The 23,382-nt window shown below is 38.9% G+C and overlaps 1 protein-coding gene across 1 annotated transcript; it reads left to right on the top strand.

Moving 5' to 3' along the window:
• LOC109709670 (NAD(P)H dehydrogenase (quinone) FQR1-like) lies at positions 632-5,301 on the top strand. Its single transcript, XM_020231995.1, has 4 exons — positions 632-654; positions 2,588-2,681; positions 3,842-4,104; positions 4,850-5,301. Exons 1-4 carry the CDS (start codon positions 632-634, stop codon positions 5,079-5,081), a joined length of 612 nt encoding a protein of 203 aa, XP_020087584.1. The 3' UTR covers positions 5,082-5,301.

Genomic DNA, 23,382 nt, shown 5'->3' with positions numbered 1-23,382 from the left:
TGTAAAAGTAAAAAATAGGCTACAATCACATAGGGCAATTTAAACTTTATCCCATAGTTTAATATATTAATAATATTTAGTATTTAAATTTTGTTCATTCGAAAGATCGGACCAGGCAATCCCATCGGACAACTTAACATAGCATCTCCACCTTCCATTCTCCATCGCCAATCAGACATGATTTCACGAATCTAAAAGCAGCTGTTCACGAAGCATGATGAAGGCTGACGGTGGAGATGACATCAACAACAAACCCCCAATTAAAATATTCATTTAACGAGCACTCACCAATCCATCTATTTTTTTTTAGTAACCCCCAATTATTTTGCTCTCATTTAATTTTATTTATTTACTTATTTATTTATTTATTGGGAAAATGGATGCGTTGAGGCCTTGAGGGGGGCTCTCTCCAAAATTCAACTCTCACCTCTCGAGTCAAACCCATCCATCCTTTCTCACTCCTCTCTATAAATAACCCAACTCTCCATCCGCTGAGAAATACAAGCTCAAAAAAAGAAAAGGAAAAAAAAAAAAAGAGAAGAAAAAAAGAGGAGCTTCTTTAAATCTCTACTCATTTTTTCTCTTTGAGATTTGGATTTGGGGGATCGATCCGAGCTTCTAATCCCCATTAATGGCGACCAAAGTCTATATTGTGTGAGCATTCTCAATACCCACCTCTGAAATCTCTGCATGTTGCACTCTCTGTGTTGATCTATGTCTATGTAGTACCATTTCTCTGTTGATCACATTGTGTTGTTGCTTTTTTTGTTTTTTGTTAAAATGTACGTAGATCCCGTCAACTATATGCCATTTTGAAGTAGATCCCTTAACTATTTAGCTTTCGATTTAATGATTTTTTTTTCTCAATTAATTTGAAAAATGGTTCGTTGTGTTTTAACCGTTCTGCTAAAGAATGTGAAAGAATCGGTATTTTCCAAAAGGTTAAGCAGGTAGGTAGAGAACGATATTTTTAGTTTTTATGTTCAATACTTTTTTTTTTTTCTTTTCTTTTTCTTTTTAGTTTTTATGTTCAATACTTTTTTTTTTTTCTTTTCTTTTTCTTTTTAGTTTTTATGTTCAATACTTTTTCTTTTTTTTTTTAAGATCTGGACTCGAGATATTTTGATAGGCCGAAGAGAAATTAATAATGCTAGGGGACTGGAACTCAGGACTTTTTGCTTTAATACCATATTAAAGAACAGGAAATAATATTATTCTCCAGAAACTTAGGCTATAAGAGAACAGTATTTTTAATTTCTTTTTTATATATTGAACATGTTCTGAGTGATCAATATGCAGATTGCGTTAACTGTTAATGACTGATAGCTAATCGAGTTATTAAGTTTAACAAATTTCTAATTGAAATAAGAAAAGTAGCTCGAATTAAAGCAATTACAGGTTTAAAGGCTACAGTCCAAAGAAAAAAAAGTTGAAAGGTCTTTTTGAATTGGTTTCTAGTTGAGGGGGTCTCATACAATTTCTTTTTCTTTTTCTTTTTTTTTTTCGGTTGTAAGTAACATATCCATCATTTTGATGTTTGAAACAATTGAGAGTGTGTAAGTTTCCCATGGATTCTCTTTGTTTTGTACTTTTGCATTTGATCCAGGTGGTTTCAAATTTTGAATAACCTTTTACATTTTTTGTGATTTGAAGCTACTTGATAAAGCAATAACTAATTATAATTACGATTTACCCTCTCAAAATTTCCTACCATTATTCTCAGATAATCAAGTGGCCACCACCAAAGTGTACTAATTAGTAAAGAATTCCAAAAAGACGAAAAAAAAGGAGCATGAATCTTTTGGCTTTTTCTTTATGTGATTTAGCTGTTTGGATATGTTGGACATTTTAAAACTCAAATCTCTCTATCGACTTGGTAGGTTTGTACCCTCTAATTAATACAATGTATCTAGAACGTTCGCGATTTAATGGTGGGGGCCTATATTTGATGTCCTTTCATATTCAACTTTTATTTACCTCTATTTTTATTGCTTCATGTTGATATTATTGTGTCTTTACTGTTTCGATGTGGATTCCCTACCTGAAATTTCCTACTGTCATATATCCTGTAGATTTTCATTTGAATCCCCTGAATGTGCAGGTTTCTTCAGATAACACCCTTGTGCTTGTGTTTTATTTGGTTCCTGGAATCTAGAACTAACAGTAATTGCCGGATTACTGTGCATCTGATTCACATGAATCGGTTACCCGGAATATTACTAATGTTTTGTTTGTGCAGTTGTTTTTAAGAGAGGCATTTTTGTAAAAGTAAAAAAGGTATTTATGTAAAATGTTTTCCAAGGCCATTTAGGAGTTCAGGAGAAATGGAAACCAAAACTGAAATTTTGAACATTGGTTGAGATAAACATCCATCAGTAAGATGATCAAAAGATATGGTATGATGTTGAGTCCAAAGTCATTCTCTTTTGCTTGCCAAATGGTAATCCCTGTTTATTGCTAAAAAGATTTGTTAGAATTGTTTACTCCGGAATCTTCGTACCTGTGCCAAATGCTCATCCCTGTTTGCTACTAAAAGAGCTTATCAAAATAGTTAATTCCAATAATGTTTTTACATATACTTCTACAGGTACTACTCTATGTATGGGCATGTTGAGAAGCTTGCAGAGGAGATAAAAAAAGGTGCCTCATCCGTCGTAGGAGTAGAAGCTAAACTGTGGCAGGTTTGTTATGGTTGCAGCAGACCTTTGTATAGCTTAATGAGTCTAACTATATACTGTTGATGTGTGGTTTGGATCTCTCCAAGACTATCAAAGTGCTCTATTGAGATATTCATAAACTAAGCTTTTAGCTTATGGAGAAGAAGCAATAATCATGCGCCTGACAAGCAAAAAGTCTGAAACTTCTACTACTGCAGGAATTTGCAATGAGCTTCTTGGCTCCAAAAGCAGAAGCTCCAATTGGAAGCTTCTTCTTCTAGTGCAATGTGAAGCTGTTGTGGAGATTTTTATGCTTCATTGAAGCAGAATTTCTACACAAGCATTACCCAGGGCAAAAAAACTCTTAGTGCTTGGAGTGAACCAGAATGTTACAGGGATATTTACTTGGTTGAACTATCATTTCTCGACAAGAGAAGTTATACCTTTAAAATTTAGGTTCATCAATTGCGATGTTCATCTATCACCGCTTGTTCAGGGATTAATTTCCTAAATATTCTAAACCATTTTCCCTCTGGTATGAAGCAGGGAACATGACAAAGCTGTGGTTGTTGTCCTCAATTAGTTTAACCTAATGAATTCTAGGCATCACTCATTTCTTCTTGAATATGGTGGTCGCTGGATAGTACTATGAAAAACTTTTCTAGCTAGCTTCTTCAAGGAGCCAAAACTTTTTTTCTCTTACAACATCTCTCCATTCCTTTTTGTTAGACATCTGAAACTTAATGTTGTCATAGGCAGAGTTTGTTTCAAGGATAGATTGTAGAGGGACAAATTTTATCCCTGGGTTATCCCTTTGTCTAGTGATAACTTCAAGACATTAGACAGTAATTGTAATGATTGCACGGATAATAAGGTATAACTGCAAAGATAACAGGAATAAGTTGGGATAATGCAAGTGACAATAGTATTTTACTGGGTAGCAGGAAGAGTTGTTCCTTGGTTATTCTAGAATTAGTCAGTTTAACTGGAATAACTATTTCAGTCCACTTATTGTAAGTGGATAACTTGATGTTCTAGCCCTATTTTCACCAAAATGAAAGTATCCAAAGATTTTGCAGCATCTCATTCTATGATGGGATTTTGCCAATTGAATTGCAAGTGTCATAAAACGCATATGTGGTGCATAAACTTTGTACAGTAATCTTATCTTTTTGGTTTAATAGGTAGCTGAAACTCTTCCAGAAGAAGTACTTACAAAGATGGGTGCACCCGCAAAGAGTGATGTGCCCATTATTAAACCAAATGAACTTGTGGATGCCGATGGGATTATTTTCGGATTCCCTACTAGGTTTGGGATGATGGCTGCACAGTTCAAAGCATTCCTTGATGCCACCGGAGGGTTGTGGAGAACCCAACAGCTTGCTGGAAAACCTGCAGGGATCTTCTTTAGCACTGGTACACAGGGTGGTGGACAAGAGACCACTGCGTAAGCTGTTTTGTTTTTGCCTTGAAATCAATCATTATTATTTTCAATTATTCTTTTCTTGTTCTTTCTAATAGTTGAAGTATGTTGTGAATTTGGAACAGTGTCTGTAACTCCTAATACTTGTTTGGCTTGGTTTCTGGAATAACTTATTTTCTTGAGAAGTCTGGCATTGGACTAACAAAGAGTTCGAAGGTTTTACTATGATAAGAACCTGAAATGGGCTGCTGCCCTGAAAGTAAAAAGCTCAAACTTGAACCTTCTATTTCCAACTGCATAATCACAGCTACTAGGGAAAATTTGATGCAAGTGTTAGTGATATTTTTTTGAACACGTATGCCAGTCTTAACTTCTGTAGAGGATCCATCTAGGCCAAACAGGTCTTTAGTCTGTCTAACAATATGTTGATTGTCATTATGCAAATATCTTGGCCACCCTATGCCATTATTTAGTCCAAATTTGGTCTTACGTCATTTATAATTGATTTCCCTCTATCAATGTGTACCTCTTTTTTGTAATCTATTAAGACACGCTATATTTAGTGGGGGAAAAAAAGAGCTGTTCCTCTGGGACCGTATTCCCCACATAAATTTCGAAACTCTCAACATTCAAATTCATAATAATTTTTCTGTCTCATTTGCATTTTGCTGTATATAAGGGGGAGAAGATAACTAGCTAAATGTTGCTAGAAATTTTGCCAGTTTAAATGCATTGCACACTAGTTTAGCTTATCTGTTTTCCTTTTCAGTTTGACAGCTGTAACTCAGTTGACCCACCATGGAATGATATTTGTGCCGATTGGGTACACTTTTGGGGCTGGAATGTTTGAGATGGAGAACGTGAAGGGCGGCAGCCCCTATGGGGCCGGCACATTCGCAGGAGACGGTTCGAGATTGCCATCCGAACTCGAGCTACAGCAGGCGTTCCATCAGGGCCAGTACTTCGCGACAATCACAAAGAAGTTCAAGGGATCTGCTTGATCTACTTGAAAACCTGCATAGCAGAATCATACTACATTCCAATGCCGTTAAATAAAAATTACCGGTTTCTGTAGTTTCGAATTGTGTTCTAGTATTTGTTGTCTTTGTTGAATTTTTGGTTCTAGTCGGGTTTGCTTTTTCATGTTTTGGTAAAATATATGTCGGTTGGTAATAAAGTTCGATTGTATGTTAAATTGTTTATGTGATGTGAACTTGTCAATTGTTATTCTCTATTGTGAAAATATGATGAATTGGAAAAGAAAAACCTTTTTGCTATATAATTACTTCAGAGTATACATGGCAATATATACATATATGCGTATGTAACCAACTCCAATATAAGGGAGTGCAGATAGGAACAACCCGAAGAACCTGAACAATCCAAACAACCTATAGCTAATTGCTAAGTATAAGGTGTAGTACAAGACATACACAAGATATGTTTTGATGTCTCATACTCCCTCTCAAGTTGGAGTATGAATGTCATGAATACCCGACTTGCGGAGAAGAGAGTGAAACCGATCTCGACCAAGGGCCTTAGTCAAAATATTCGCCAATTGGAATTTAGTAGCGATATGAGCAGTGATAATTGCTTGGGATAAAATATGTTGATGAATAAAATGACAATAAATTTCTATGTGCTTTGTATATTCATCAAAGACGGGATTTGCATCAATGTACAAGGCTACCTTATCGTCGCATGCAAGCTGCATTGGTCGAGAGTTAAAGATTCCAAGAGAACTGAGGAGAGATCAAAGCCAAAGCAGTTCACAAACAGGAGTTGCCCTGGAGTGGTATTCAACCTCTACAGATGGCCGAGATACAGTATGTTGTTTCTTAGTTTTCCAAGAGATTGGCAAATCACCAAGGAAGACAAAATCGTCAATCAACAACTGGCCTCCCGATCATAGAACAACTTGCACAATCTGAATCATAGTAAGCCGTCAACTGAAAGGATGAGAAAGCATGATACCTTGGTCAGGAGAATGTTTCAAATATAAGAGAACACGAAGAAAAGCATCCCAATGTCCTTGATGTGGATCTTGAATAAATTGAGAGAGGATATAGACCGAGTAGCTCAACTCAGGTCGTGTAATGGTAAGATAGACCAAATGACCAACCAAGCGACAATACCAGCCAGTATTAGAAAGAGGCGCACCTGAGTCTGCCATGAGTTTTAAGTTTTGCTCCATGGGAAAAGTGGCAGCTTTAGCTCCTAACATGTCACACTCTGTTAAGATATCCAGTGTATACTTGCTCTGTGATAAGGACAATTTCGAACCATTTCTAGCAACTTCAATGTCCAAGAAATATTTCAACGGGCCAAGATTCTTAATATGAAAGCAAGTATCAAGATATGCCTTGAAAGAAGAACAATAGTAGCTCGAATTGCTAGCAAGTATAAGACCATCTACATAGATTAGAAGAGAAACAAAGATACCATCTTTTCGAATAAGTAAAAAGAGAATAGGCGACTAAGGATTGGAAAAACCCATATTGCTTCAAAGCATCTGAGAGTTTGAAGTATCAGTTGCGTGAAGCTTGACAAAGGCCGTACAAAGATTTGCGGAGGCAACAAGCTATATTCGGCCAAATAGAGTGAAAACCAGGAGGTAGGCATATATAACCTCCTCATGAGGATCACCATAGAGAAAAGCATTGTTGACATCCATCTAGTGGAGCTCCTATCCTTTGGTGATGGCAAAGGAAGTAATAGACCTTTGTAAGTTTGGCAACCGGGGTAACAGTTTAATGAAAATCATGGCCCTCGATTTGAGTAAATCCTTTCGTGATGAGTTGAGCTTTATAACGCTCCTTCCGTTAGCATGCCGTTTGATCTTGTAGACCCATTTATCAATTTCCTTGGCTATTGGCTTCAAGCCATTGGGGATCATGAACCATCTCAGAATAGGACCTGAGCTCAACAACAAAGTCTAGAGAAACTAGATAGGCTTTGTGAGTACATGATAGATGATCATAAGTAACATGATTTCCAAGGTGATGGGCCTTACCAAAAGAGGAATTGGGTGAGGATGAGTCATGAGTGGGGTTTAAGGAGATGGCTATGTTGCAAATATAATCACGATTCTTCACTGGTTTCTTGTGTTCACTTGGTGGCCTCAATTGAGCCAACCTCCCCATGTCAATAGGCACCAACGGACTGACGGCCGCACTTGATCTAGATGGATCAACAACTGCCTATTCAAAGTTGGACACAGCCGAAATGGGCCAATGGGAACTTGTGTGCACTCTTTAGATAGCTTAATAGAATAATCATGTGAGCCAGATGGACCAGCCGGTTGTGGAATGAAAATAGGTATTATCACGAAATTCTTTGAGGAAAAAACATGAGCATATGTGGCTGGGGAGGAATCCAAAGCTGGTGTGACAGCATCATGCTATGAAGGAACCAATGGATCTGTAGAAACAAGACTCAGAGTTAGAGAAGATGACATAGAAGAATTAGGTGCTAGGGAAGCTTTGAAAGGAAAAGAAGCTTCATGAAAAATTACATCATTAGAAACCAAAAGTTCATGAGTTGAAAAGGTCGAAAACATTCCACCCTTTCTTGCATGAGGATAACCAAGAAATATATATTCGCGAGTGCATGATGTGAATTTTTCACGACTGCGAGACTTGTGATGAATATAACACGAAGAGCCAAAAACTCGTAAATGATTGACTGAAGGAGGCTTACTAGATAGGATTTAGAATGGAGTTTTGTTGGATAAAATAGTGGATAGTATATAGTTTATAAGAGATGCTATGATTAACACACACTCAGCCTAGAATTTTAATGGTAGATAGGCTTGAAAAAGAAGAGCACGAGCAATGTTAAGAACATGCCGACTTTTGCACTTTGCTCAGCCATTCTGTTATGGTGTGTCGATGCAACTTGTTTAATGAATAATGCCATGTTGAGAGTAGAATTTGGCCATGGAATGAGAAACGAATTCTAGACCATTGTCACTATGAATGATTTTGATCTTGCAACCAAATTGTGTGACAACCATGTTATAAAAGGAAACAATGAAATCATGAGTATCCAATTTCTCGCACTTAAGATAGACCCAAGTGTTGTGACGATGATCACAACAAATGTTAGAAAGTAACGAGCTCTTGATAATAAAGGCAATTTATAGGATCCCCATGTATCAATATGGATCAAATCAGAGATTTGTAATGCATTGCTAGAACTGACGAAAAACTGGTTTCGAGTCTATTTAGCTTGATAACAAATATCACATTGTTTATTGATAACATGAGAAGAAAAAACATCAAGAAAATGCTGTAGAACTTGAAATAATGGATGCTTTATTCGCATGTGCCAAATCTTTGACTCATCGTGTCACGCCCCGGGACCGATACCAATTTGGGCCGACCCGAGCACGTCAAACAGACGCCGAACGGACAGAGTTTCCCCTATCTGCCCAAGGCTCATCACATGTACATTTTCAAATATGAAGTGCACTAGCGGAAACATATAAACATGGCTTACACGAGGGTAAGCAAAAGCCACGAGTGAAAGAAAAAGGAAACTAACATTCACTTGTACTATGATTCATTTTTGACCATATACATTGCATTCATCTTGTACATTTTCGAATTCCTTACATTTCATTTCATCATTTCCTTCTTACATCACATTTGCCTCAAAATACACATTACATTCTTTTCTTTACATCTGTTATCATCAAGTACAAAAGATGATCATAGGGTACTTTACTACAAAAGATAAACCCAACTCTGGTGGCCTCTGACTAAGGCGCGATTCCTTTACCTCGGTCGCTCGCCGGCTCGCTCGGTCCCGGCTCTGTGGAAATAGTGGGGTGAGAACTACAACAAAGTTCCCAGTGGGTTCGGCCTCAACATCACCGACTTTCCCACTAGAACTAACTCAGGCATAATAGAAAGGATAAGGTGTATATAGTAACCAATCTATAATAGGATGCTAATATGCCTGAACAATAAGCAGGAAATATGCTCAACATTAAACATATGCAGATTATGCAAGTTCTTTCGTTCTTTACACTTTACACTTTACACTTTACACTTTGTTCTTTGTTCTTTGCTCTTTGTTCTTTACTCTTTATTCTTTACTCTTTGTTCTTTAATCTCAAGGCTAATCCGGGGGTTTCGCCACATTAACTTGCTTCACATTAAGTCCATCATCGCAGGAACTCACCCGCTAGGACCGTCCTTCGGGTTTACTCCAACCCGTGATGCATAACTCCGGAGCGCATCGCCCGAGGGGGAGCGACCGCCCTCGAGCACGGAACTCATAGCAAGTATGATCGAATCCTTAACTCAAAGGATTGTATGTTCAATCTTGACTTTACACTAACTCTAGTGTTCTTTACATCACTTTATGTTGCCACTCTAGCAATCATGTTCTTTACTTTTCCTTACTTTTGGCTATCTTTAGCATTCTTATTCTTTACATCCCACTTTGTTTTCATTTTAGTCATTAGCATAATTCTTTACATCCCACTTTGTTTTCATTTTAGTCATTAGCATAATTCTTTACATCACATTGGTTCTTTGCCTCACACTAGCTCTAGTGTCTCTTTACTTTGCACTATCAAATGCCACTCGATCTATGTCATGTGTCACTCTGTTCTTTTGCCTCACTTTGGCTCTCACATTTCACCTCATGCACACATTTAGGGTTTTTGACATTCATAAGGTTCTCAACCATCACATTATGCAAGTTGTACTCACAATCATGCAACATCACATTATTATCACTACTTTACCCTAAAATGCATGCAACAACGTATAAACATATGCTCAATTGAATGACACATTAGGCATAGAGGGAAGTTCAACGAGTTTGAGAAGCACCACCCACCTCGTAGGCTTTCAAGGGTGCTCCGATGATTTTCTTGGGATTTTTAGACTTCTCGTTCTTTGCCTGCGGCAAAACGAAGCCAACTTAGGTCATTTTGCCCATAACTTTTTACAGACTTTTCGTAATGCTAATCCGAGAGTACCAACGCGTCGGAAATACCCCCAATTAGGTTTCTAGAGAGCCAATTTTACTTAGAAATCCCCATGAGCAAAAGCCCCAATTTGGGTGCCCTAGCTCCATTACATGTATCAAACCTAGGGTTTGATCTCAATGGAAAGCAAAAGTAGCTTCGTTCTACTCTAAAGAGTCCATCTAAACTATCTTTAATCCAATCCAAACCCTAGTTTGGATTCTACCATGAGAGGGGATGAAGCTCTCCTTCAAGCTTCACCTCCAACACTAAACTTATGGTCTTGATCTCTAAAGAAGCAAAAGAAAAGCTTCAAATACTCTAAAGGTTACATAAAAATCATCTTTGCTCTAATCCAAACCCTAGTTTGGAATTTAACATCAGAAGGGGCAAATCTTACCTCTAAGCTTGCTCCTTTCTTGCTCTAGAGAGGAAGAAGATGAAGTTGCTTCACTCCAATAGCTTCTTCTCCACTTTATTCTTCTTCTTTTCCTTTCTTTTTCCTTCCCTTCTTCTCTTCTTCTTCTCCTTTTTGTCTTCTAGAGAGAGAAAGAGAGAGATGAGAGTGTGAGAGGGTGAGAATGAGAGAAATATCTTATTTACCCCAATACTTAGCTCATTGGGTTGCCAAAATGCAGATAACCCCTCAACTTTCACCTTATACAACTGCCTGGACTGGGCAATTTTCGGGCTCGGGGACCGGTCTCCCCGACTAGGGACCGGTTCTCGAAGGTCCACCCTGCGCAGCCAGAGCTGCTGCGCGCGATGCGACCGGTCTCTCTTTGAGGGGACCGGTCTTTGGGGGACCGGTCTCTCAGGAAGGGACCGGTTCCCGAGAGCTGGTTCTCAGGGACTTAGCCGATTTTCGATTTTTCTCAATTCTTGCGTGTTCGGGGACCGGTCTGTCCCACCAGGGATCGGTCCCCGAGAGCTCGAAAATTGCAGTTTGCAGGTTTTTGATTCCTCAGCTCTCGAAAACCTTCCACAACGCACTTTTACTTATTTTAACACCTTCGGACTTTCCGAAGTGTACCGTCCTCGCACTTTGGTCAATTTGACTAAAGTTCGACATTTATTTTCCGAATTTTCGGTATATTACACATCGACACCATAAACTACTACGAAGGCTGATGAGTGCAACACACTCCTTAAGTGATAGACCCTATTGCGCAACTCACCCGTAGTACTCCAATCGGCCTCTTCGAAGCTAGGTCTTGTGAGATGCATATATTGGAAAAGAATGTTACACAACAATGTAAATCACGTCCCAATTGCCCAATAGATATTAAGTTGCAATAGAACTCTGGAATATATAAAACATCTTTAAGAAAAAGATTAGAGCCAAATTTGATGCCTCCAATTTTTTGAGCATGTAGCATCTTTCTATTAGGAACATGAATAGAAAAACTATTTCGAACGTTATACACATTCAAGAGGTCATCTAAAGTGCCAGTCATATCGGCCGATGCGCCGGCGCCAAGAACCTAAGATGTTACACCTGCAGACTAAGAGAAAAGCTCACCCACAAGATGTTCGGTGCGGCATTTGAGGTAACGAGTAGTGCATAGAGTTGCTGAATCTTTGCATCAGTTAGAAGAGGTGATTGATGTGAAGGCTATGCTGCCGCAGAAGAATGGCCACTGTTCAGTTGAGCAGAATTTGCAGTAGCGATTGGATGACTATCTGATGGGGTCATCCCTGTTAGATGTATGCCCTAGAAGCCAATCAGGCCGATACATGTATTCTTTCTAGATCATAAATTTGTTTTTGACTTTAAAGTATTGTGAATAAATTTGGATTCTTATTTTCATTTATGTTGTGTATGTGTCCATGAATCATCCAAGGAATTAATAAGATGATGACATATATTCTCAAGAGTTGAGAATTTGAGACATGTGTTATTGGTGATTAATTCCTAAATGCTCCCGATCGATGGATCATCACGGGAACGGTGATTGAGCCGGTGAGATTGGTGCATAGATCGCTTCCCTTTTTGGGTAGACGAGTCTCGAGTCGATAGTGTAGAGACACTGAAGCGAATATGCAGGTGGTTGTTAGAGAACAAGGGTACCGAGCGTGACCAACGTGAGAAGTCACTTGGATGTCTACTCACTCGTAAGTGACTTACTCAATGTTCCAGTAGTGTGACTAGTCCTTTGCCCTGCGGTGCCTCGGCTACTTACAATGAGGTTACTGTAGTTTGACCGTACATACACTTGGTCCCTAGCCATTCGGGTCCTTACGGTGCATGTTGACTGCAGTAGGTTCATTGTAGGAATAGAGTGTGCACTTATATGTAATCTATCTCCCTTAATAGATAGGGGCGTTAGTCCTATGTGATTTATGAGACCGAGTTTAGAAGACCTTGGCCAGGGCAGAATTAATAGCAAAAAAGAGTTTCCGATATTAGAAACTCGAGTCGAATAAATTTGACATATGACAAATGATGGGGTTTGACGAGTTATTCCATAACCTCCGTCTAGTCAGGACTTATAATAGAAGGACTATATCACACGATAACTGCACCAAAAAGTTTAGTATTTCATTCTACTGGAATGCCACTACATGTTGCTAGGCGTCACTGGTGGATAGTGAGACTCATGAGAAATATCTAGATGATCGATAATTCTCATTGGGCTGAGTTGGAATTGTTCCGATCCACTGAAAGAAGTTTCAGTGATATTGTTGAGAGTGATCAAAATATATCTCACTACCAGATAGAATAGAATCTACTGGGTCGCACACATAAGAGGTTGTGACTGATTGGATAGCTAGATCGCGATTTTTGAATCGTCGGAGAACCTAATTGTCAATATGTTGATAATTGGACTAATTTATAATTATTACAAATTAGTGGTATTAAAGTCTAAACGTTACAAGAGAGGACTTAGTAATAGTTAGTAAATTATGAGAGGACTTATATGCAAATATTGCATTATTAATTTGATATGATCAAATTAAGATAAGGTTCAAGTCGAATCAAATTAGGATTTGATCGATCTAATCAATTAAGGAAAGGATAAATTTAAATCTAGATTTGTATTTATCCTTAATGGTCATTATATTATTAAAAAGAGGATTATATCCTTCTATATAATATATGGAAGTTTTTAGAAAATCCTAGCCGTCATCTCTTTTCTCCTCTTTCTTCCATTTTCTAGCAAGAAGGACATTCTTTGCAAGAGAGCTAGCACCCCGGTGAGGACATCGATCAAATTACCAACCTCGTGTGGATACCTATAGAGGCCGAACGTGTGTGCGGCTTCAAGAGAACCTAATTCCACGATCATCAAATTGCGGTGAAGATCTATCCGCGCGAAGGTAAAGATTGGATCTTGCTTTTCTCTTTTAATCTTAAAGAATATGAGGGATCCTAATTGCATAGTTTTGATATCGGATCTCAGGAGTTTTCAAAATTAAATTTGTTTGATTTTATTTTTTGCTGCGTTTTTACCATACGCAATTTTCTAACTGTCCTACTATCCTTCTTAGACTTCATGGCACACTTCATATCATAATTTCTTGGGTAGCCATGCAACGCCTAGCATGTAGCTTTGATATGCCCTGTTTTGCCACAATGCTCACATTTTAGTAGAGCTTTATGTGTAATATGGCGTGGACCATCACCGGCAAAAAATGCTGCTGCTTCGGTACGTGTCTCTCTTCCTTGAGCAACATCTGATTGGCGCTCCTCTTGTGTTACCATTGAGTACGCCTTGGCCAAGCTAGGAATGGGATCATAGTTAAGTATTTGTGAGCGAACAATACCAAAAGTTTCATAATTGAAACCCACGAGAAAATGGTAGAATTTCTCCACTTCTCACTCCTTGATGTATTCGGCCGCTACTTGAAAGGTGCAAGCCGGAGTCAGCGAGTAGTTGTCAAATTTGTCCCAAAGCCCTTTAATTTTGGTGTAATATGGAGCCAGACATTCCTTCCTAGCGAAGAAAGTGAATCTCTGCCTTGATTTAATAAACTTATGGAGCATTGCCTTGCGAGTATCGATTACGGAGGTCATCTCACACGTCTTTGCGTACTCCACATTTGCAACACTACCATGCAAAGTCTTGTCAAGCGAGTTGAAGATCCATGCAATGATCATCGAGTTGCAAATATTCCATGCATTCATTTCCTCTCTAGCTCCTTGCAGCTTCTCGATGCTCCTATCTATGAAACCAAGCTTGTTCTTGGCTGGAAGAGCATTCTTCATTGCTCTTAATCAGGTAAGATAGTTGTCCGTTGTGAGCAAACAAGTGACGAGTAAAGTAGGGAGAAGTGAGATCGACCATCTTGTTGGTTGATACTGTGTTCCTAGTACTAAGAGTCATCCCTGCAAAAGAGAAAGAACGAGGAAAAGGGTGACTGGTGACAAAAAAAGAATACACATTGTGGTGCGTCCTTCAAGACCACTTTAATGCAATGTGAAAATATGATGAATTAGAAAAGAAATTTTTTTTGCTATATAATTACTTTAGAGTATACATGGCAATACATACATGTTTACCTAACCAACTCCAAGACAAAGGAGTACAGGTAGGAATAACCTAAACAACTTGAGCTAATTACTAACTATAAGGTGCTGTACCTGATAAACACAAGATATGTTTTGATACGTCTGTTATTTATCATTGTTGTGATTACAAATGCATCTCCTATTTTACATGCTCTTTAATTACTATCACAATTATCGCAATATTCTATTCTTTAGTTGTATATTCTTAACTCTGTGGAGAAATTTGCAAGTATGAAAATTTTATATACTTGACCTTAATTAGGCCTCGACTGGTGATACATTCTCCAAAAGCAACTGCTCTGATGCTTCAAAGCCCAAAAAACTCGAAGACGCTTTGGACTGCATCGCTTTGTTGGCATTCGGTCAAATCGAATTAAGTGCATCCATGATCAATTCGATGGTTATTATGCTATCTAGCTGCTAATTGGACTAGATTTAACATCACTTTTAATTTGAAAAGCTAATTAAAGATATTTCCTTGTCATATTAAGATAACTAAACTGATTCGATCTAATCATCTAGCACTATAAGAAAATCTCATTATTAAGACGCTTTTTAGATGAAGCTTAGGAAAAGCGTCCCCTAGAGTCCCTACAATATAGCAAGTGCCGATAGTTCAAAAAGTATCGTCATATAAATCATCTATTGTATCAAACTAATCTATTAAATGATAAACTTTACTATTATTTTTAAGTTTTTTACGCTTTAAAGTATCAAAATTTCAAAAAACTCCTTATGCTTTAAAGCGTTGAAATATATTTTACCAACTTTTGACATAAGCATCGATATATACATAGCAACTCTTTATTTGCTGATGCTTTCAAATATGGCGGTAGACTATTTTGGAACATTTTTAAGTATCGTTAAATATTGAAAAAGCATATATTCTTAAATGTTAATTTTCTTATATTGCACTTACTATATAGGGTGTTATAAACCACTATAAATATACGTGAGAGAATATACAAGATACACAAGAAATATAGAGAAAATATTCAGAAAATTCATATGAAATTCGTGTGCCATCTTCAAAGGAAAAATTCGTATCCTCCATTAACCTATTGATCCTAAAGGGTCTTGAACGGTTGACTAGAAACCTAGCTCATTTATAGTTTGGTTTACCAAAAGTTTCGAGTGTAAGAAGATCTTCATTGACGATATGGGGATACATAAATCAACATCTACATTCCAAGACTGGTCACGTTCAAAGAAAAGTTAACATGAGTTGTTTCCACAAAAGGGTTTGATCGAATTTTCACTCCATTGTACATTGGTATTAGAGCAAGATTAGGTTGATTTTGGGCCCTAGACATAGTTTTTAACAAGATTGCCTAGTTAGAACGCATGTTGCTATTATTACAAGTATTTTTTTCGTGTTTTTGATGCTAATGGCAGATTTATCTAGGCTACCTATCTATTATGACATGTTCTAAGTTGCAACCATCAATGATGAGCTTGGCCTAAGATTGGAAGGTGATGATGATGATCGAGGTGTGATCTCTACTGAATCTCCTCCGACTCCATTCATACACGTATCCATGAAGAAGCTGCGATAGTGAACATTTGTCATGGGGACTAATAGAGAGAGTTTGGGAAAGTTTGAGAGAGGAACCCTCCCTTTCTCTCCGACTCCATTCTTCCTCAGCCGCAGCAGCCACAACACACACACATGTATGGAGGGGGAGAGAGAAACCCTCCCTTTCTCTCTCTAAATAACTCCCTACTCTCTTGTTCGTTTTCTCCCGAATTTGCGGTGTTGGCGGAGAGCGAGCTTGCGAACGCGTTGGGAGCGTCAGATTGGGCCTTTGTGCGCCCGGTTGAGCGGCGTGCTTTCGTCTCGACGTTCAAATTTCGGTATGTATTTACGATTTGGTTAAATTCTTTATGCTTAGTATTCTAATGATCCCTAGACTACTAAATGCATGTTTCTCCATGAGATTGTGGGAAATTTGGAGTATATGTACATGCTAGGGCTTAGAAATGGGGGGTTTTGTCATAGATGGGGTTTGATCTAAATTGAACCGATATAAACCTAATTGCTAGGTATACAAACGCGTTGGAGAAGTCGGTTCGGCGATTCGTCGAGCCAGTGTGAAGATATTGAAGAAACGGACGTTTCGATTTCGTTTCCGCCTGGAGGGCCGAGGCGACGTCCAAAAATCACGAGAACGGATCCGGAGTATCGTGGCATCAAGTTACAGATCTTTAATTTTCGGATTGTAGATTGGTGGTCGTTCGGTGGTCGAGCGTGAGATTGGGCCGAACCGGGCGGCGTGTGCCGCGGGAGGCCGATTGCAAGTGTCGACAAGCAATCGGAACGCAATAACAGGTGGGTTGTGCTTACCGAAGCGACTAGGTCGCCTCCATGCCAAAGTGGAGTATGAGTTCTTGTTGATGCATATGAATGGGTACGACGGCATTGTAATTATGCTAGATAGAAATGTATGCATGTGAATTTAAATGCCAGTTGGAGAATATATATGCATGATAGTATCATGTGAATCATACTAGATGATAGTTGATAATGGCATATTGATGCATTGAAAATATATGCTAGTGATAGTTTTATATTGAGATGTAATAGAACATGCTAGAGCATATAAGTGAATGGTAACATGTTGTAGATCATGTTAGAAAGAACATATATGTTGGCATTGTAAGTGTGCTAGATGGAAAGTGTGTGCATGTATCCTTATGAGAATTATGCTAAGTTGATAGTTACATACTGTTGCATGGAAACTATATGCTAATGGATAGATGCATGTTAATATTTATATGCATTGTAGAATACATGCTAGGTACATATTAGCATTGCGAGATCATGTTAGAGAGCATGCATATTAACATATTGTTAATTATGTTAGATAAGATGCATGATAGTACTCGATGGGGACAATTAGAATGCCAAGTAGATCGAGTGGCACTTAACCTAGTGTATGAAACATAGGTTGGACATGAATGGCAACGAACCTAGTCTTACTAAACATAGGTCGGATATGAACCTAGTGTTGTTGAACCTAGGGTGAATCAAGAGTGGCAATAAAATCTAGTGTCATTGAACATTGGTGATTCATGAGTGGCATGTCAAGGGTAATTTCTAGGTGCGGACAACTAGAAAAATAAGAATATGAGTGGCATTAAACCTAGAGTCAAGTAAACCTAGGTTATGAATATAGTGACAGTAAACCTTGAGTCGAAGGAACCTAGGTAGTAGAGAACTTGGAACCTAGTGTTAATGAACCTAGGCTGTGTGCTTAGTGGCAACAAACCTAAAGTGTATTAAACTTAGGTTGAGTAAAGGTTTGGACCGAGATAGGTCGGTACTATAGGGTAAGACCAACCCTAGAGTTGTGAAAGTGGATTCTGGAATCCCTAGGAATGAGTGCTGCTAGTGCAGTGGCTGCTAATGCAGCGAATGAGCCTTGCGACTAAGCGCAAGTGAATGGTAAGTGCGGGTACGTGTCGTTCTCCTCGCCTGGCAGTGACTCATCGGGTACGTGTGGTTCTCCTCGCCAGGTATGAGTATGAGATTGGGGATGCAGGTATGTGTGGTTCTCTTCGCCCGTAGGTCCATTGAGCGACTGGTGGTCCGAGGTTCTATGGATATCCTCACCCTGTGAGTAGACCTATAGTCGAGAGGATTTAAGGCTGAGGTGCATGTGAGAGTTCCTTCGCCTCGAGCCGGACAGAGCGCGGATTATCCGCAGATGATTGACTCAAGACCGAGTCGAGTAGCATAGTTGGCTAAGGTAAAGTAACCTTAGGAAAGAATGATAGAGAATAAAGAGTGGCTAATAATAATAAAGAATGTCAAAGAATAAAGAATGATGAGTAGTAAAGAACGGCTAGTGTTAAAGAATAGCTAATAAAGTAAAGAATGATTAGCGATAATGAGTGGCTAAGAGTAAAGAATGGTTAAGAATAAAGAGTAGAATCATTTAATCTACTTGCATTGTTGCATAAATTGCATATAGAATGGTATTATCGTATTTGTGAGGCAAAGCATTATATTTGTTAGTTGCATAAACTATGATTTCATATCTATCTATTGAACTAACATGTTGTTTGCCTCCTTTGGACCTGCTGGTCGAGCTTTTCCCTTGGGTGGCCATACCAACTGGGAACTATGGAGTTAGTTCTCACCCCACGTTGCTTTTGAGTGTTACAGGTTCGCACGTGAGCGACGCGGCGGCGCGAGGCAAGGGCATAGCTCCGTAGATAGCGCCCTACCACTGAGACCAGAGATAGCAATACCCTGTGTCGGCATAACTTAGGGTTGTGAAAGGAAGAGAACAAAGTTGTAATAATTATGTTAAAACTGGATTGTACTTGGAAGCTATAAAGAGAGTTAAAGAATTGAAAATGTAATATGTAAAATGTATGTATGTTGAATGCTTGTAATAGCATAGGTAATTATGTTTTCATACCTTCCTTATGCAATTTCATACCTTTCTTATGCAATCTTTGTTGAACGCTGTTTCTGATTGGAACCTCGTGCATTGTTTGGATTGTGACGCCTTGGACGTATAGGGGAGATTCTGTCCGCGGTACAGGAAAACTCTGTCCATTCGGCGGTCTGTCAGCGTGCCCGAATCCGACCAAAGAGGCGGGCTCGGGGCGTGACATTTTGGGCTGAGGAGAAGAAGGAGGAGAAAGGAGATAGGAATTGAGAGGGAAATTTGTAATCTTATTCTTGTTGGTTATTTATATTACAACTACTCCTATTTATAGACTCAATTTTGGACTCAACTGTAATTCTGAATAAAAGTAGGACTAAAATGTAAAATGCTAATATGAGTCGGATCGATGTTGGATCCTGTAGTTTCAGACTTAGGCCGGTTGTTGATATGTTGCTCTATCTAGGTGGCTGTTAGGCTCGGTCGCCAAGTCGCATGGACTCAAGCCATGCTACTTTGGTCGTAATGGTTTGGAAATAAGTCGGTTTTCGGGTTGGGTTCTGCTAAAAAGCGAATCCATCATCGTTTCCATAAAAATCCCGAAGCTTCTTGTAGAAGCTTCTTGCGGCATCTTTGAAATCCTACTCTCCACCACCGACTCCTTATGCCTCGTACTCTTTCCTTGTTACCTCCGTCATCCCTTTTTTGGATCCTTCTGAATAGAAATGCTATGGATCTCTACCTCAAAGCTTCAATAGCCACTAAGCTTCAATCACTGCCCCGAAATCCATTACAAACAGTATGAAATAAAAGCTAAGTCCTATCTTTTTCTCTAACTATGTTTCGTATAGCCTTTTACCTCTATCTCATACTTTCTTTGTGATATCCTACAGTCGTTACAATTTTTTCCCTTTAACCCGATCCTTGTCCTCAAGGATCAAAGCTTGGAAATCAATGCGAGAGATTTCAATAATCGTCACAAGTGGCTGGTTCCATAAGGAGGTTACTCCACTTCACTAGTATATAGCTCAATCGCTGCACTATTGCCTCATCGGACCATACGCCTATCAAGAATCTGCTTAGATTCGACTAAGAGTTGTCGTTCTCTCCAGTGAGAGGAATGGTTAGTGACACTGTGTTTGGTGAAGTTGCACTTCGTTTAAGTAGAGAAATGTGGATTACAAGGTGTTATTATGATCCTTCAATTAAACACAACTTATAAGCCATTGGCCCTATACACTCTATGATCTCAAAGTGCCAGTAGTATCTTGCGGCTATCTTGAGACTCTTCTTTATGGCCATTGAAGTTTGCCTATAAGATTGTAATTTGAGATAGATCCAATATCCTACCAAGTATTCTTTTTCCTTCACATGCTTATTTCTTGCTACTTCATTCTATTCTGAGCCATTTGTAGCCTGTCCCACTTCTTAATCTCCTGTGAGGTAGTTGGTTTGGCAGTGGCCACAATGTGAGTTAGAAGTGCTTGTCCATATAATGGCTTATAACAGGTCATACCCAATGAAGAGTGAAAGGCAGTATTGTACCGTCATTTTGATTGAGTTAACCAGTAGTGCCACTTCTTTGGGTATTGAAAGCACATGCATCTTAGATAGGTTTGTAGGCACCTATTTAAGTCTTTCAGTTTGTCCATCTGTTTATGGATGGTAAGCCATGCTTATATGTATTTTGATCCTCATTAACTTGAAAAACTCAATCCATAATTCACTGGTAAATACCTTATCTTTATCTAATACTATCCTTTTTGGACATCTATGTAATTTGTAGACCGTATCCAAGAATGCTTTGGCCACTCCTCTGGCAGTGTAAAGATACTGCAAAGAGATAAAATAGGCAAACTTTGTTAGCCTATCCACCACCACTAATACCACATCTTTGTCCTCAGATTTAGGTAGTGACTTTTTGAAATCTATATTGATACTTTCTATACTCATTCTAATATGGGCGGTGGCTATACAAAAATTGGGTATGGTTGATTCTCTATCCCGTTTTGAACACAAATGCTACATTTCTTGACAAACTCCCATATGTCTTTCTTCATTCCTCCCCAACAAAAGTGTTGTTTGATTCTGTGGTAAGTAGATTTTACCCCTAAAATAACCCTAATGGCTGAGTCATGAAATTGTGTCATTAGCCTCAGTCTTAAGTCTATTGCTTTCTTGATACATAATTTCTCCTTGTACCTTAAAATTTTCTAGTGCTCATAGGATCATGATTGTAGGGTGAGGGTTATTAATAATTGCGCATACTGCCTATCATCTTTCGTCACGCCCCGGGACCCAGCGGAAGCTCGCCCGGCGCGTGCCCAGACCCGCCATATGTCTAAAACATATAAGGCATCTACAATAAAACGATAAATAAGACAATAAAAAGAACATCTAGAAGCATCAGAGCAAGGTATATCTAGAAGCTACAATAAGGGTAAGAAATATAAAAGTAAATCCACTAAGTAAAAACATAAAGTGAATATAATAGGAATCCCAATACAAAAGCTAAACAAGTACATAGGTGGTCTCTCTATACATGGTAGTCAAAACTCTCTCTCTCACCAAAAATGAAAAAGAAGAGAGTGACCACCTAGGAGCAACAGCAAGCTTCGCTATCTAGCTATGCGACTCCCTTGCCGCAATCCCGTACCTCCGCCGGTGCCGAAGGCTCTGAAATAAAACCATAAAACATGGGGCGTGAGAACTATTGAATAATAGTTCCCAGTGGGCAATTACTGGTTTCAGTGAAATACACCACTAGGCCCAAACTAAAAAGAGGGTCAGTAAGTAGATATAAACAAAAACGATATGTACGACAAGTAAATAAGCATGTATATTTGCTACCACATGATATCTCTACTTAGCATGATTTAGCATAAGTAAGAAAAGCTATTCTCGTATGAATATACCCAAGTATCGCTAGTATGATGTCCATAAGTCAAATAGTAAAGATGTCATTATTTACTATTCTAATCAATGTCCACATGGCATGATGAATGCTCAAAATCAAATCTGAAGAGACCCGCCCGAAGGCTGTCTGGCCCTGAGACCCATCCGCAGGCTGTCTGGCCGGTGCCGAGCCTAATGGCCTCGTGATAGTCAACATCCCCACTCGAGGAATGAGCCTTTCCCACGGCAATCCATTTCGGCGCCCAATCCCACATGGCGAATATGTATCGTGATGGCCATCTCCGGAGTGCCAGCTTTTAGGGAGCGACTCTCACAAGCATGTACGAATGAGCACAATGGCAAGTAACCAAAAGATCCGTCTCAAGTATCAAGTCCTCATGTCTAACAACATGAAATATATCACAACTCTCTCATAGGCCTATCTCTATGTCATCATGTCTAAAACATGAAAAGTAGTAGATGTCCATGGCCTATCACTAAGTCAATACAATAATCTCATAGTGTGCTAGTCTAAGTGCCCCTTTATGACACTTTCATTTACTAAGTCCAAGCTTAATCCAAATATTTATAAATGCATAATTGAGCCACTTTAAACATATGAAGCATGTTTCCAAACGACTAGTGCGAACACTACTCAAATGCATGTAACAATACCCAGAATGCTCTACTATATAGAGTGAAAATTTTCTTATACATAACACATACATTTTAAGTATTCTAAAATTCACATAAATTTCATTTAGCATAGATTTGCATTTAAAATGACGTTATGACGAGTATAGAAAGTATGGGGGCCATTTCGCCCCGTTTTCATAAAGCCAAACCCACCACAACTCTTGCGCTCCTTCGTTTGCTCCAACGGAGGTGTCCACTAGTCTCCTAGCACCCTAAAGATGTAGAAACAAGGGTTAAACGAACCTTACGATCAACCCTAAGCTCAATCAAAAAGCAACATAGGCTAAGGTGGGGAAAACTCACCTCAAGTGAAGAAATCCTCTCTCAAGCTCCAAATGGGAGTTAGAGTTCTTCAAATCCAACCTAAATAAAGGTTCTAAATTCATCAATTGGGTCTCCAAGCCCTCAAATCAAAAATTTCCAAAATAAACTCTAAATCTCATTTCTAGGGTTTCATATGGTAAAACCTACCAAAACATGGATCATAGGCTAGAATCAAAGTACTAACCTCTCTAGATGCCCCAAAATAAGCTCCAAATCTTCTAGGGTTGAAGATTGAACCTCCACAAAGCCCTAACAGCAAGCCCCAAGCCTCCAATGGTGAGCAAAAGGAGAGGAAGATGCTCCAAAGCCTCAAAATCTTGCTCTCCTCCAACTCCTTCTTCTTCTTCTCCTTCTTCTTCTCTTTCTAGAGGGTGTAGAGAGAATGTGAGGGAGAGAAATGAGGGTAAGGGAGAGAGGAAATGGCCTTAAGGCCCTTTGAAGTAACAAAATCCACTTAAGTCCCTCAAAAATCCAACCTGTGCACTGCCCGGGTC

The sequence above is a fragment of the Ananas comosus genome, linkage group 4, assembly GCF_001540865.1.
Source record: "Ananas comosus cultivar F153 linkage group 4, ASM154086v1, whole genome shotgun sequence".
In the NCBI taxonomy this organism is placed as follows: Eukaryota; Viridiplantae; Streptophyta; class Magnoliopsida; order Poales; family Bromeliaceae; genus Ananas; species Ananas comosus.
Note: the sequence above shows the minus strand (reverse complement) of the source record. Positions and strands in the feature narration are given on the sequence as shown.